The sequence below is a fragment of the Artibeus jamaicensis genome, unplaced genomic scaffold, assembly GCF_021234435.1.
Source record: "Artibeus jamaicensis isolate MK-2021 breed Jamaican fruit bat unplaced genomic scaffold, CSHL_Jam_final contig_723, whole genome shotgun sequence".
NCBI classification, from domain to species: domain Eukaryota; kingdom Metazoa; phylum Chordata; class Mammalia; order Chiroptera; family Phyllostomidae; genus Artibeus; species Artibeus jamaicensis.
Window position 1 is genome coordinate 1,479,220 of NW_026521938.1, and position 13,858 is coordinate 1,493,077.

Here is a 13,858-nt window from a genome sequence, read left to right on the forward strand (position 1 = left end):
GAAAGTGGGGTGGTGGGGAGAGGGGCGTGGGCTGAGGGGCCAACTGCGGTTTTATTCCTGAACCTCAAACACACTAGGGGGCTCTGGCACATTCTTAAGAATATGTGTGTCAGACAATATTCAGGACTTTGGCCCAGGAAAGGTTTCAAGGGCAAATCGGTGTGAGACGAAAGCAAGTTTTATTCAGGTAGAAAAAGAGAGGCCGGTGTGGGAGCCACTGTGAAGGGGGAAAAACATGCGCCTTTCAGTGGATACCAGCTAACTGGAGAGAGAGGAGCAAGTGCTGAGATAGTTCTTGTGATTTTATGCATTTTCAAGGGTGGGGGCTTTGTTTCCGAGCTGTGTGGTGCCAAACTCTGAGTCCCTCTTGTGGTTGGGAGTGGTCCGTGTAGTTTCCATTTCCATGATTGCCACAGGGGCTTCCTGCCATCCACTGTTCTCCTTTGTTTGTGGCCAGAGGGAGAGGCTCAAGTGAGAGGACATGTCCTCCTACCTCCTCCTTCCATTTGTCAGGATTTTCCTCTGACTTCTTTCTGTCCTGCCTCCATTGTTCTAGATCATTCTAATATCAGTGCACTCTCTGAAAGCCATATGTTAAGTTCATGGGTGATTTCAGAGAGATGCCAGGTGTGGACCCGGAGGTGGCAGAGCTGAGGGTGTGAACCTGAGATGTCAAGCCGAGAAGGAAGAGGAGGTCACACAGTGTGTGCACAGCTAGAGGAAGTGTGAGCTTGTGGTCCTGGGTATTTGGTGCGGGTCTTTAAGTGTGAAGCATAAGCCGGTGTTTGGCTGTGTCTTGGAGGCAGGATCTGGGAGACTCAGTGAAATTGCTGGGCAGGACGGATGGAGCCCCGCAGGCCTGGACCTGAGCCTAGATGCTACTTATCTGGGGCACATCCCATCTTTGCTGCTGTTTCTGAGGGTGATCATGGTGATAACCTGTGATTAGACAGGAGGCAGCACTAGCACCAAGGGCTGGTGTCTTCTCTGAACTGGGGATTCAGGAAACAGTTGGGTATGGGTAAGCTTTGTATGGAGTAGGGTTGAGGGTCTCAGACAGACTGTTCTGGATTCATTTGTATTATTTCTGACAGGATGGGCTGACCTTTGAGGATGTTCTGAGAGAGAGAGAGAGAGAAACATCAATGCGAGAAGAGGATGGATTGGTTGCTTCATGGTCATCCCTGACTGGAGATCGAATCCTCAGCCTTGTAGTGCTGCACCAGACAACTACCCATCCAGGTAAGCCAACTGGCCAAGGCTGAATAAAATACTGTGTGTATATTTATTAGTTCTGTTTTCTCTAAAGTGTAGTCAAACTGCCCTGGCTGGCATAGCTCAGTGGATTGAGCGTGGGCTGCGAACTAAAGGGTCTCAGGTTCAATTCCAAGTCAGGGCACATGCCTGGGTTGCTGGCCAGGTCCCCAATGGGGACCACACGAGAGGCAACCACACACTGATGTTTCTCTCTCTCTTTCTCCCTCCCTTCCCCTCTCTAAATAAATAAATAAATAAATAAATAAATATCTTTAAGTGTAGTCACACTTAAGTAATTCCATATTACTTTTGACTGAGATGATCTACCCATTGTTGAAAGGAGAATATTTTAGTTGTCTAGTACTGTTGCATTGTGTTTTCTGACTTCAGATCTTGTACTGTTTGCTTAATGTACTTAGGTGCTCTGTCTGCAGTTGGGTGCATAGTAATTAAAGATGTTATCCTCTTGTTGGATTGACTCCTTTACCATTTTAGGATGACTTTTCTCTTGTGACAATGTTTGAGGTTGTCTGTTTTGTGTAATAGAATATTAGTTACTCCTGTTGTCTTTGGTTTTATTTATATGGAATATTTTTTTTACATCTCTTTATTTTCAACCTCTTTATGTCCATAAAGTTCTAATGAGTCTCTCATAGGCTGCATATATTGTGTCTTGTAAGGTTTTTTTCTTTTAAATTAAGGGAAGCCCGGCTGCTCCTCAACTTATTTAATTTTATAAATTTAGAAAATTTAAAAAATATTTATTCATTCCTAGAGAGAGAGGAATGGGAGAAAAAAAAAGAGGGAGAGAAACATCCATCAGTTGCCTCTCACATGCCTCTAACTGGGGACCTGACCTGCAACCCAGGCATGCGCCCTGACTGGGAATTGAACCAGTGACCCTTTGACTCTCCACACTACTTCATTAGGTTTTGATGTCACAGTTTATATCTTTACATTTTGTATATTTATTCACAAATTATTGTCACCATTGTTATTCATAATATACTTTACTTTTATCCAGTGGGTTCATTGGCTGGCATTCAACCCACGGAGGCTAGGTCTAAATTAAAAATTTTTAAAGTTGACATACATTATTATGTTAGTTTCATTTGTACACCCCAGTGATTAGACATTATATAACTTACTAAGTGTTCATCCTGATAAATTTTGCACCCATCTGACACCATTCATAAGTATTACAATATTATTCACTGTATTCCCTGTACTGAACTTTACATCACCATGACTCTTCTGTAACTTCCAATTTGTACATCTTAATCCCTTCAGCTTTTTTACCCATCATGAGAATTATTATAGTATTTATTTGAGTCAAACTGATGACAGTGGCCAAAAAGCAAGATCTCAAATGCTCCAGCAGCCTGCGTTTTTTATCCCTTCTGCCACTCCTTGTCTTTTTTTTAAAAATTATTTTTCAACTATAGTTTTTTTTTTTTTAAGATTTTGTTCATTTACTTTTAGAGGGGAAGGTAAAGAGAGATGGAGAGAAACATCAATGTATGGTTGCTTTTTTGGTGCAACCCCTGCTGGGAACTGGCCCCTGCTGGGAACTGGCCTGCAACCCAGGCATGTGCCCTGACTGGGAATCAAACCCCGATCATCTACTTCACAGGCCTGCACTCAATCCACTGAGCTACGCCAGCCAGGGTCTCAATAGTATTCTGTCTTTTACTCTCATCCCAGCCCACCCCCCCATCCTTGTCTTTTGATTGAACAATTTTTTAGGATCTACAAATGGCCTTCAAGGCCATTAGTCTTTAAAAAAAACAATATCTTTTGTCATTGTTTTCTATCTCTTTTGTAGTTCCTGTTTTGTCTTCCACTCTTGCTGATTTTTTTCTGTGTGTGTGATTTGATCCTTTACTACAGTGGTATGCTTTGATTCCTTTCTCTTTTGTGTATCCGTTACATAGGACCATGCATGTGGTTTCCATTAGACCTTTCCTAAAGCAGCTGATACTCTTAACATATTATTGTAACCTGAAAACAGCTTCAGTTGCATGTGAAATTTCTTTGACTCTCCAACACACTACTCCATTATGTTTTGATGTCACAGTTTATATCTTTACATTTTGTATATCTATTCACAATTGTCACCATTGTTATTCTTAATATACTTTACTTTTATCCTATTCAATAGAGTTAAATAAAGTACATTCCACCAATGAACTATTTTAGTATCATGAACTTGATCACATCTCTGACCTTACCAGAGAGTTTTACGTGTCGGTACATTTTTGTGTTTCTATGTAGTATGCTTTTATTTCAGCTCAAAGAATTCTTGGGGGCATTTCTAGTAAGTCAATGTAAGTGGAAATGAACTTCTTCAGCTTTTGCCTCTCTGGGAAAGTTTTTTCTTGTTATTTCTGAGGTTTTCTGGTTAAAGTATGCAGCAGATGTTTTCATTTCGTGTTTTGAATATATGATTTGACATTCTCCTAGCCTGCAAGGTTTCTTCAGAGAATTCTCCTGAGAGCGTTATGGGAGCCTTGTCCTGTATATGAAGAGTTGCTGTTTTCACTGGTCTTTCAAAAATCTCTTTAGGCTTGACTTTTGACAATTTTGTTATAATGCATCTTGCTGAAGTCATGTTTGCATTGAATCTGTACAGGTACCTCTGAGAATTGGTAACACACTTATTCACATTTCTTTTTCATATATGGAAGTCAATCTTTTTTTAAGATTTTATTTATTTATCTTTAGAGGGGAAGGGAAAGAGAGAGGGAGAGAAATATCAATATATGGTTGCCTCTTGTGCATCTCCCCCACTGGGAACTGGCCTGCAACCCAGGCATGTGCCCCAACTGGGAATCGAACCTTGATCCTTTAGTTCACAGGCATCGTGCTCAACCCGCTGAGCTACACCAGCCAGGGCACTTCAGTAAAATTTTTAAACATGATTATTTGCATTCTTCTCTGGCATTTGTATACCTCCAATTTGTGGGAATTCACATTAAGATTGTGATATTCCTTTTGTGATTTTTTTTTTTTTTAATTTAGAGAGACAGGAAGGGAGGAAGAAATAGGAAGAGAAACAATGTGTGAGAGATACATCAGCTGGTTGCCTCTCAGATGCCCTCAACCAGGGACCTGGCCCACAACCCAGTCATGTGCCCCAACTGGGAATTGAACCAGCAATCCTTTGGTTTGGTGGTCAATCCACTGAGCTACACCATCCAGGAAGTTTTTGTGATTTTTTTTCATATTTCTTATTGTCTTAGTGTTGATATTTGAGTATGTCATGGAACAGTTACTTTTTTTTAGTTTATGGATGAATTCTTTTTAAAGAACTATATTTTGCCCTGGCTGGTGTAGCTCAGTGGATTGAGCGCGGGCAGAACCAGAGGATTGCAGTTTGATTCCCAGTCAGGGCACATGCCTGGGTTGCAGGCCAGTTCCCAGTGGGGGACCCACGAAAGGTAACTATACATTGATATTCCCTCCCTTCCTCCTTCCCTTCCCATCTAAAGATAAATAAATAAAATCTAAAAAAAAAAGAACTATAATTTATATTAAGAATTTTTATGTTTTGTAAGATTTTATTTATTTACTTTTTGGAGAGAGAGGAAGGGAGGAGAAAGAGAGGGTAAGAGACATCAATGTGCTAGACATACATCAGTCACTTGCTTCTCACATGCCCCCTACGGGGAACCTGTGCCACAACCTGGGCATGTGCCCTGAGCGGGAACTGAACTGGCAAATTTTTGGTCTGCAGGCATGATCAATCCAGTGAGCCGCACCAGCCAAGGCTAATAATTATATTTATTATTTAGAGCATGGTTGTGCAAACTTTTGGCATCTCTGGGACACAATGAAAGAAGAAGAAGTGTCTCGCACCACACATCAAATACACAAACACTAATGAAAACTGAGGAGCAAAAAAAGGTTGGTACATAATTTTCTTGGTACTTGCTGCCATAGATAAGCAAAAAAGTCCTCACATAATGACCCTAATTACTCAGCAGCCCTTTTGATAATCTTTTAAAATCATTGAGCAAGTTGCAAGTTTGTGATCACTAAATACAGAAAGTGTACATATCTAAGTAATAAAACATCATCGATGTATTTTTAATATTTTTTATTATAAAAGAAAAGAGGGCAGTATAAAACTAGTGGGATGTTTGATGTTGTATTTCAGAAACTACTGCGTCAATATCTGCTTGAATAGAAGTAGTTATGCCCTGGCTGGTATAGCTCAGTGGATGGAGCACGGGCCTGCGAACCAAAGGATCGTGGTTCGATTCCCAGTCAGGGCACATGCCTGGGTTGCAGGCCAGTTCCCAGCAGGGGACACGTGAGAAGCAACCATACATTGATATTTCTTTCCCTCTCTCCTTCCCTTCCCTTCTAAAGATAAATAAATAATTTTAAAAAAGAAGTAGTTACAATTCTTAGTGAGTTCTCAAGGTGCTCATCATATATTTTTGTTCTGATTTTACTCTTAATATGTTTCGTTCTTGAAAATAGTTGCTTGCAAATGTAGATGCTGCCGAATAGCAATGATGAATAAGGCATCATTGTGAAGCAAGGGGTATGTGTCTCTGGGAAGATAGGACCTATAAAATTCCAGTGAAGAGACACAATCAAATTTTTCTTTAAGTTGAATGTCAGAGTGCAGCTCTGCATTCCATTTGAAAATTGGCATGTAACGTATTTATGTCTCCATAAATACGTATTGGCATGTAACGTATTTATGTACTCCATAAAATGGAGTTGCAGCTATAGAAAAATATAATTATTTTCTCAGAAATCTTTAAATGTTTTCAAATTCTTGTATCAAATTGAAAAATTAAGACTGCATATTTTTCGCTGTTCACAGCACTGTGTTTAGCCAACGTGTCAAAATGCACAAAATTGCCTTAATTTGAGCTTGCCTTAACTTCAGTTTCATTTGGAGCACTGTGATGGTTTGGAATATTGTGTTAATAAGTTGGTTTTTACCTTGAAGATGCATGTTTAAATGAGTGGTTAAATCCACTAAAAATCCTAAATTCGTAAGCCAGTTTTCATCATCAAATTCTGGCACGAATTTGTATTTTGATACCATAAACTACTTGACAACATGTCACAAATCATAAAAGCTCTTCAAAATCTGACCTTGACTTAGCCTCTTACTTCCAAAAAGTAAATGACATCTCCATAGTCAGCATCAGTACTTTTAAGGAATTCTTGGAAATGGCGATGATTCAATCCCTTGGCTCTTATAAAATTTATAGTCTTGATGATGATTTGCATGATGTTATCCATTTTTAAAGCTTTTGTGCATAAATTTTACTGATGTGCTATGCAATGATACTTCATCAAACATGAGTTTTGAGCAGCAATTGCACCGTCTTCTATTACTTTTACAGTCCCTCTCTTTTACCTACCACTGCCGGGGCACCATCAGTAACCATACCAGATGTGTTGACAATGGCCAAAGAAAATCACTTTAACATTTAAAAAAATATTTTATTTATTTATCTTTAGAGGGGATGGGAAGGAAAGAGGAAGAAAAATATCAATGTATGATTGCCTCTCATGCATCCCCTGCTGGGAACTGGGCTGCAACTCAGGCATGTGCCCTGACTGGGAATCAAACCACAGTTGTTTGGTTTGCAGGCCCACGCTCAATCCAGTGAGCTACACCAGCCAGGGCACTTTTAACATATTTTTTGCTGCTTCATATAAATCTCTTAATTCAGTTGTGTTTTACAATAGCACTAAAGGAAGTGACATTATATTTATTATCAGTATGTCTAATAAAAATGGCAAGTTGAGCCATATCTGTAGTATCAGTGCAATCATCCATTGCCAAAGCATAACATTTAAAATTAGCAGCTTTACTCTCTAAACTTTTTTGATAGATTTTCCAGTTTCTTCAGTTCACCTGGCTATAGTCTGGTGAGGCAATCTGATTTTAGAAATATGCCCCTTTATATCAGGGCAAATTATATCTGCCATGCTGTCTATACATTGCTTAATAAATTCACCATCAGTAAATGGTTTTGATTTTTTGCTATTAAATATGCTACTACATAACTAGCTTTTGCAATGGTACCTACCTGAGTTGTAATATTTTGAAACATTTTCATTGAGAAGACAGACTTTATTCACTTCTGCTATTTTTTCCTTATGAAACAATCCTTCATACACATTGAATTTGGTAGCATGTTTTTGCATATAATGCCTTTTCAAATTTTAGACCTTGAAAACTTGCACAAATTTCCTATAAATGAAGCAGAGTGCCTTCCTATTTGCTTCGATAAAATAGGAGTCATCTGTCCACTTTTCATTGAACAATCTTCCTTCATCTGTAATATTTTTTTTTGTTTTTTTTCTTTTGAGATGTTGTAGAAGCCATGCTGTGATTTTAAAAAATAATATAAGATAAGGGACTTTCTTTTATTATAAAAATTAATTAACAGTAAAATAGCAAGGTTTGGGCCCTTCCACATCCCACTCAGCTGCTGATGCAGGAGGGCAGGACAGAGGACCAATTGTAAAGTGTGGGGAGTCAGTGTTGTTGCCAGAAATCTAACTGATTTCACACTGAGTAGTGTGGAAAGTTGTTTTTTAAACTCCTGTTGATAGTATCTTCATATATATATTTACTTTTAATCTTCATCTGAGAATTTGTTTAGTAACTATTACAGAGGAAGGTGTAGAGAGACGGAGAGAAGGCGATAGAGAGAGAGACACACAGAGCAGTGTGAGAGAAAAATATCAATCCATTGCCTCCTTTGTGTCCCCATGTAGAGATCAAACTTGCAGGCTTTGGTGCTGCTCTGGAAAACTACCCAATCATCTAATCCACCTGGCCAAGCTGAATAAAATATTGTATGTATATTTATTAGTCCTGTTTTCTCTAAATAGTAGTCAGCTCTGGCTGGTGTGCCTCGGTGGATTAATTATCACCCTGTGAACAAAAGTGTCACTGGTTTGATTCCCGGTCTAGGACAGATGCCTGGAATGCGGGGCAGGTCCCCAGTAGGGGGCGTACTATAGGCAACCACAGCTTGATGTTTGTCTCCCTCTGTTTTTCCTTTCCCAGCTTTAAAAATAAAATCAATAAAATCTTAAAAACAAAAAGGGTCATCAAATTTCATATAAGCTGCCTCTTAGATGATGTATCTATTTCCCTGTTTGATCATGCCTACTTTGCAACTCTGCAGTTTTCACTTTATTTGTGATATTCTCAACTCCAGATTTTCATTTTTATATTTTTATGATTTCTGACTGTGATCGCCCTATTGTGTGAGTGTATTGGTTTATTATGTTGAGTACCATGCATATTTGCATGTTCCTCACTGAGGTTTTTAAGAATGATTATTTGTATTTTTGCCTGGACAGTGTGTAGTTCTCCATTTATTGGGAATTCAGGACAAAATTGTGAGGTTCCATGTGTGATTTTTTTTTACACCTTTCTTTTGGTGTTAGCGTTGAGGTATAAGCATTTTATGAGACCGTTACCATGAGAATTTGTTTTTATATTAAATATTTATTTATTATTTACCAAGAGGGGAAGGTTGGAAGAAAGAGAGGGAGAGAAACATTAATGTGCCGGAGCAGCATGGATGGTTTGCCTCTAGCACGTCCCCATCTGGGGTCCTGGCCTGAAATGCAGGTACGTGCAGGGACCTGGAATCCTTGAGGTGAACGCTCTGATAGGCCAGTAGTCAACCCAGTGAAACCCACAAGGTAGGATGTAGGTGGATTTCATCTGCATGTGGATTTGAGTGTTCTTAGTAGGTGATGTGTTGTGTTTTGGGTGAAGAGAAGTGACTTCCCATTCTCCTTGCTGCCCCAGGAGCTGAAGTTAGAGTGTGAAGTCTGTAGGGGTCCCCTGTGGTCAGGGCAGCAGTTTTCCAACTATCTAGTGGTCCCTGTTGGATTCTTGGTGGCAAAGATTGCTGGGAATTGATGATGTTATTTCTTCATAAGAGATGTTGTGGCCAAAGGTCTTGCTCTTGATATCTTTTCTGATGAACTACAGGTACCTTTGAGATAAAATCTGTGGGAGTTTGGCAGATACTACGGAGATTCCTGAATTTCTCAGTGACAGTGGTGGCCATGGTCATTCAGAAAACAGGCCACTAGGATCGACTGTAGCACAAGCTCAGTGGCTTGGAGAGGAAGCTTTCACCCTTCTCTTAGGAATCTAAGCATCTTTGCTAAGCCTTTCTCTCTTGCAGTTCTTTTTGTGCCATTTGTTGTTTGATGCTCCTCTTTATAGCTCTTTGGAAAAATTGATCTCCTAATTACTTCTCCTTTTCCATAGGGCTGCCTTTATCATACATAATTATATAATTACTCTTGAAGGCGGAGAATAATTGTCTTTTTTATTCTGTCATCCTGCTGACGGTACTCCCATAGATCTTTTTCTTTCTGTCTGTGCTGAGTTGTTCTATGATAGTGCTGGTAATGCATGTCTGCTGTTTTCTCTTATGAGTTGCATCAGCACTATGCCATGTAACTGCTCAGTTGGGAGGGAATTGGAGGATTCCTTTCTGTAGCACTTGAGGGATACGAGTCCAGCCATGACGGGATGGGCTTAGAGGCACTGACGCCATTAGAGGTATTTGGGGAGGGTTTGATGCCATGGCTTTGTTAAAATATAATCAGAATCCTGTTTTCTTTAACTGCATTTTGTTGCCATTACCAGTAGACACATGTTAATCTACGTGTCCTTTCTAAGTGTTGGGACTTTCCCTATTTTTAGTTCTCATAGTTATCTTTTCTAGTCTGATTCTAGCCAGGGCTAATTTCTGCCTCTGTATCCTCTGCACGACAGCCCTCTGTGTGAGGAGTGTTGTGGGTGTGCTCTCCAACTTTATTCAGTGATCATTGTGCCTCAAAGGTGCAAATTTATCTATAGGAACCTTGCCAGTATCCATTTTGCTGTGGTTGATTATCGTGGTTTTCGGTACATTCATTTTTCTCTACACAGCCTGACATCGCCAGCAGGAAACCTTTTAAAGGCCACTATCAGCAGAAGAACAACTTTTAAACCCTAACTTTCCTTGTTCCATGTCCTACCATAATGTACCAGTTAATGAGGGGACCATGATTTTCTGTGTTACTTGCCTAGTAATGCACAACCACCCTTTCTTAGAGTCTATCCCACTTGCCTTGAAAATTGTCACAGGGAATCATCCTTGCATATGACAATGCAAATTTGTGATGAGAATACCCCCTCCTTAGTTCAGTATGTACTTCAGCAGGCTTTGTTTTTTTCAGGTTGCTGCTGTGGAGCAGAGGATACGGAGGCACCCACTGAGCAGAAACTTTCTGAACAAGTATCACAAGAAAAGTATCCCAAGGCAGCTTTGTCTTCCCAGAAGGCGCAATCCTGTGAGAGGTGTGAGCCGGTCTTAGGAGACATTTTCCTCTTGGTTGCTCAGCAGGGAACGCAACACAGCACAACACTGCTGAGGTGTGGGGCGTGTGCAAAACCATTTTATTTCAGTGCATGGAGCAACCAGCACCAGGAACGGGACACAACACAGAATTACCTCCTAAGCAGTGTGGACAGTGTCTCATTTGGAAAGAGCTGCAATTCTCCTATGTCATGGAAGCCTTGTACATCCAGGCAGGTTGGAAAAGACTTCACCATGACCTCGGGACATCTTGAGCAACAGGATACTGACACCGTGCACAGGGCAAACGTGTCTCAGACTGGAATAACCCTTCATAGTATAAAATATCATTATAGCTGAAGAGAATGTAAGAAAGCCATGGACTCTGAGGACACACTTGTTGAGGACCAGAGTTTCCCTACTAGAAGCCGGTGTTTTAAGTGTTTTGAATGTGAGATGCCTTCTTCCAGAATTTCTGCCCTCCGTGTTCATCAGAGAGCTCACACTGGAGAAAGGCCTTATGAGTGCAGTGAATGTGGGAAATCTTACACCAGAAGTAATGCACTCCGTAAACATCAGATAGCACGCAGTGAAGTGAGGCTTTATGAGTGCACTGAATGCAAGAAATCTTTCACCTATAGCCATGTTCATCTTAGTTTTTAGAGAATTCACACTGGAGAAAAACTTTATACACACAAAAACTGTGGAAGATTGTTTACTTGGAACTCTGGTTTTCTGAATCATCAAAAAGTTCACACTGGAGAAAGACCTTACGCATGCAGTCAGTGTGGAAAGTCTTTTCCCAGTACTTCTGCTCTCCGTGTTCATTGGAGAATCCACATTGGAGAAAGGCCTTCTGAGTGCAAGAAATGTGGGAAACCCTTTGGCAGGAGCTTTCTTCTTCATTGTCATCAGAGAGTTCACATTGGAGAATAACCTTATGGCTGCAGTTCATGTGCAAATGCTTTCATTAGTAGCTCTGCCTTTTGTTTTCACTCAGCTGTTTACACTGGAGAAAGGCCTTTTGAGTGCAGCGACTGTCGAATATCCTTTATCAGTACCAGTCACCTGCATTGTCATCGGAGAGTTCTCACTGGGAAATGTCCTTATAAATGAAGTGAATTTCGGAAAATTTTTTTTAAATTCATAATTTCTGTTGTTATGACAGAGTTTACACTCCAGGGATGCCTTTTGATTCCTGAGATTATGTATGATATCAAATTGTTCGGGTTTTTGCTGTACGAAGCATAGTAGATACATATCATATACTTTAGATAATAATGTGTATTAATTGACACACTAGTCACTTTGGTAAGTTCCAACATTTAATAATATAATCAAAAGCCTTGTGCCCTAGATAGTGTATCTGAGTGGATTGAGAGCAGACCTCTGAACCAAAAGGTCACTGGTTCAATTCCCAGTGAGGGCACGTGCCTGAGTTTTCTGCCAGGTCTGCAGAATGGGCCCCGTGACAAGGAAGCATACATTGATGTTTGTCTGCCTTTGTCTTTCCCATTCCCTCTGTCTAAAAATAAATAAATTAAAATATCTTTGACAAAAAGGCCATATTCAAACTTATGTCTGGCTTTAGGGATGGGGATTTCTCCACTGTGGCATATTAAGGCCTCAGTGCAGGGCAGAGAGACAGCTAAGACCAGTGAAATGGAAGCACAGCTATTGCTACTCTTTTCATTGTTGCAGTTATCATGAATTTTCAACTTTGTTCTGATGTTTTACAGTACTTATTGTCTGCCTCACTGTCTTCAGTGTTTCCTGTCATTTCCATGGTTTCTCAGGGGAATCTACAGCAAGACTCAGCTGTGTTTTATCTACTGCCTTTTTGAACTTAGCATACAGCTGCACACTAAGGAGAACCCCATGATTCAGGGCCGGGCCTTTTTGCATCTTCAGTTTTCTTTTACATCACAGGCTTGATTTTATCCACTGTGGTGAACGGGGTACATCATTTTGACCTTCCATCGTATTTGCTACATGTTGTAGACATTCACTCAGTACCGAGGAGGTGGGATGTGATACCTGGAATATATTTAGAACTGACAGTGGAGACCTATAGCATCATTACCCACCTGCTGGAATGTTCACCTCCTTCATAGAGGAAAGTCAGTGTCCACTTGACCCTGTACTCTGTTAGGACTGGTTGCAGGAGACAATGTTGCTCATGATCTTTATTCCATGTGGCCCTGACCATCTTTAGCAGCCACATCTTCCTTTCCAGTGTCCCTGTGTCAGCACCAGAGATCCCTGGGTAGTAACCATAGTTACTATTTGTGTTCCTTTAGTTACCAACCATAGTAATCATAGTTACTAACTTGTGTTCCTTTGGAACACAAGCCCTCCTTCCAGTGCCCAAGACACTTTGGCCACAGCTGAGAATTTTACTCCTGATTGTATGAGACAGCACCAATTGGCCAAATGAGGTTTGGTCTATGTCTCCATGACCCAATTAGCATTGTTATGTCTCAGGGGCTTCTTCAGAGAAGAGGATGAGTACTGATCATTCTTGGTGATATTTGCTAGCTGCTTCCACAACATTTTCCTAAGTGATACCATCCTCTTAAAAGCACCAGGTGGCATGGGTGGACCCTCTGAAAATGGACTCCTTGCCCCTTGTTCCCGAATAACTGCTGTCAATAGAATGTCTAGGATTAGTGCTTAATCTCCAAGCCCTTCTAAGTGTTACTGATGTTCCATTTTCAACATGGTGAACAAGCAGCAATGAGCAGCCTTGTAAGTGACTTGGGACTTTAGGGCATTATTTTCCAAGTCTCTGCATTTTCATTGTATGCCATCTCATAGTTGTAAGTCAAACATTTTTCCAGTTATTCTACAGATACAAGAACACCTTTTAGTATTCAGTGTATATGAGAAAAAGGTAAGTGTTAGTCATGTTAAAGAGAATAATACCATGGCATAGCTGTGGTCCCCTAAGCAGAAAAGAGGTATCAGTTCATTTGTAACTCACATCATCCCCGTCCTTTAGCTTGAAGTTTATTTACATGCCTCATTATATTGCTAGTTGTATTTTATAACCTTTTATTAACAGGTTTTACAAGTGTTTCTTGGTGTCTCATGAAATATAACTCATGAATGTGTTCCTAATCTGATTGGTTTAACAATGGCATAGTTATCCTAATCTCACCTATACATTCTTAAATATGTAACTCAGAAGTTCTCTTTCATTGTGGTAACTACAACCATTGTGGTAAAACCCTATTCATGCT

At 40.2% G+C, this 13,858-nt stretch overlaps 1 protein-coding gene across 1 annotated transcript; it reads left to right on the forward strand.

The window, feature by feature from the left end:
• Nucleotides 1-1,126: 1,126 nt before the first annotated feature.
• On the forward strand, nt 1,127-13,705 carry LOC119053170 (zinc finger protein 256-like). The gene is made up of 2 exons (XM_037150660.2): nt 1,127-1,242; nt 10,498-13,705. The coding sequence occupies exons 1-2, from the start codon at nt 1,146-1,148 to the stop codon at nt 10,974-10,976; spliced, it is 576 nt and encodes a 191-aa protein (XP_037006555.2). The 5' UTR covers nt 1,127-1,145; the 3' UTR covers nt 10,977-13,705.
• The last annotated feature ends 153 nt before the right edge of the window (nt 13,706-13,858 follow it).

Bases quoted from the DNA above. Each gene is read 5' to 3' on its own strand.
- LOC119053170 (XM_037150660.2), top strand. From the start codon at position 1,146: ATGCGAGAAGAGGATGGATTGGTTGCTTCATGGTCATCCCTGACTGGA. The intron at 1,243-10,497 runs GTAAGCCAACTG...TGTTTTTTTCAG, and splicing joins CCAGACAACTACCCATCCAG to GTTGCTGCTGTGGAGCAGAG.